The 2679-nt window shown below is 37.1% G+C and overlaps 1 protein-coding gene across 1 annotated transcript; it reads left to right on the forward strand.

Annotated features, from left to right (window-relative positions):
* The first annotated feature begins 1099 nt into the window (after positions 1 to 1099).
* Positions 1100 to 2402, forward strand: LOC102211864 (uncharacterized). The gene is made up of 5 exons (XM_005755011.1): positions 1100 to 1142; positions 1297 to 1641; positions 1739 to 1840; positions 1922 to 1956; positions 2283 to 2402. Exons 1-5 carry the CDS (start codon positions 1100 to 1102, stop codon positions 2400 to 2402), a joined length of 645 nt encoding a protein of 214 aa, XP_005755068.1.
* Positions 2403 to 2679: the final 277 nt, after the last annotated feature.

Consider the following 2679-nt stretch of genomic DNA (forward strand, 5'->3'; position numbering starts at 1 on the left):
TATTTTAAATACTTAACACTGGTACATGTATTCTGTTACTCCCCCAACACTGTCTATACGAGAATATGTTTGATGCACTGCAGAAAAAAAGGAATATTGTTTAGTGGAGGGGTAGTTGGATCTTTTTTGTTTTTAACCCGAACTTATTGTTCTGCCACCAACAATCATGCCAAGGTCAAAGTTAATCAAGGTGAGTTTTTTTCATCCAATGTTTGGCTGTTTGGATTCATGCATAAATAGACACACAGTTGACCTGAAGATTGGGTTTTTCATGGTCTGTACGGAGTCTTAGTTTTATTGCTGATTCTTCTCATTTGTTCAGGCACAAATGGGATTGATTCAGTCAGTTTATCTGGAAAAGCTGCTCAGAGTGAATTTATTTCTACACAGTAAACAAAACTTGTTGACGTGACTTCACACATGGTAAACCAGTCTTACATTGTTTCGCAGTATCCTGAGTACTGATCAAACTTAACTGACTTAAGACTTGCATAAACTCACATCACCCTCTGCTATAGCAAGGTTAAACTTATACTGGTATTATTCCATTGCTGTCAATTAATTATCACTTTTATAGAGGTCAGATATCCACTAAAGATATAATCATGTTGTTAATTTGCTTGTGTTATTTGTGTACATGCACTCCAGCCTGTAATTTATGAAGCAACTGGCTTTCTTATTGCATGACTGTTCTAAAATATTAACCTGATTATAAACTTTTAACTGCAGGAGCTATCTAGTTAGCTAGCTGGATACTGTACCATTATAATGACAAAGCTGCTAGTTTAGTAAAAAAGCTTAATGACATAGACTGTGAAGTCAGTAGTTATCGTCATGTTCTGCAGTTATAAAAATCAAAGACAAAGTTAATGTGCCAGTATCAGGAAAGGTTTACAAAAGCATTACTGAGACTGTCTAACAAACAAACCTAACAAAGAAGCGATGATATCCTGATTTTTGTTGCTGTGCTTTTCTACAAGCTCCCGTGCAGTTGGTATGCAGTCAGTCTACACATATAAGAACAGCCCACCTCTTTATCTAGAGATCACTTTTGCTGGAGCACCATTCAGTTAGTGCCGTTGCAGTGGCCGTGTGCACAATGATGAACTTCAACTTGCTATCATTTTTACTCTCTACTCTCAGTAAGTACACCTATCTATTTTTTTATCAGTAGTTAGTTGCAATTTGTTGTTGCCATTAAATGAAATTTACAAAATTTAATTGACAACATAGATTTTAGGTGTTGTTTCGTTCTTTGGAAATTTGTCTTTTATGAATACTTGTTGATTGTTTCAGGCTGGATATCTGTTTCACTCGCACAGTTTTACACTGTGGCGGTTGAGCCTGGACAAGAAATCAAACTGCAGTGCTCCAACTTTAGCAGTTTTGCAACCCACATATTCTGGTTCAGACTGGCTGACAGACTTAATGCCAGTCGCATCTCTTTTATGCCCACTGCTAATAGTCGTGCTACCTTCTATGACGGATTTCAAGATACTAAATTTAAGATGACATCCAACACCTCTGTGCTATTTCTCGAAATCAAACAATTGGATCCATCTGACTCTGGGTTATATTTCTGTGGAGAGTTGCACATGGGACGGCCAAGTGTTTTCACTGCAACATATTTGAAGGTTCAAGGTAAGATTGTTCTTTTACTTTAATGTTTGAGTAATTGTCAAAAAGGCAGAATATCCTATATGTGCTACTTTTTTTGTAGTTGACATTCTTTTAGCAGATGGGTTAACCAATCTATCAACTGTGATCCTCGGCAGTTTAACTGTTTTCCTTCTACTGGTCATCATTGGTCTGGTTGTTAGCATCAGGAAACTTCACACAGGTATTTATGTGTTTGAATTTAAACTGAAATTGCAAAGGTTTTGAGTAAAGAACTGATAGATGTACTGTTTCTGCCATTTAGCTCATGACGAAATGCAGAATTTGCAGCACAGTGAGGTAATCTATTTTAACCTTGGATACCAGTTGATTTATTGATATATTGTCTGATTCAGTTATTTAAACTGTTAGCTTCCATCAGTCAACAGCAATCCATCTAAGTTAGGGTTTAATTGTTTTAGCTATGCTGAAAATGCAGAAAACAGAAAATGTTACCAAATTTCCATCTCTCCCATTTGGGCGTTACTTCAATAAATATCAGTTGGATGTCAATCTTATACTAACCACAGCTCTATCCATTGATGGACTGCCTGTGACCTGGCGGATGTCAACAGGTTAACATTTAATCCTTTGAGATTAGTGACTTCAAACATTTTCCATTACAGAATGCAGAGTCTGATGCCATGAACTATGCAGCACTGAGTTTCCATACCAGAACAAACATGAGAAGGCCTGCACCGCAGAGGGAGCTGGAGCCAAATGTTTTGTACGCTGCTACGAGATAGACTCCCAAAATAACCGAACATCAGCACAAAGTGAAAGCTATCATATTTCTGTTATTTTCTGTTTGTAGAGTTGTGTACAGTTGGTGTATGTAAATCTTTACAACCACCTTTAACAAAAAAGACATTTTTTCTAATAAAGATTTAAACAAAATGTGCTGTACCTGCTAATGCTTTCTGATTTTCTAGCTATATCTCCGTCTCCCACCACAGCTGCTATGACTTTATCTGAGCGCAAACCACTGTAGATGGTAGGTGATGGAGGAGTTAGTGAAGACTG

Source organism: Pundamilia nyererei, unplaced genomic scaffold, assembly GCF_000239375.1.
Source record: "Pundamilia nyererei isolate P.nyererei 1_Seehausen unplaced genomic scaffold, PunNye1.0 scaffold00829, whole genome shotgun sequence".
Lineage (NCBI taxonomy): Eukaryota > Metazoa > Chordata > Actinopteri > Cichliformes > Cichlidae > Pundamilia > Pundamilia nyererei.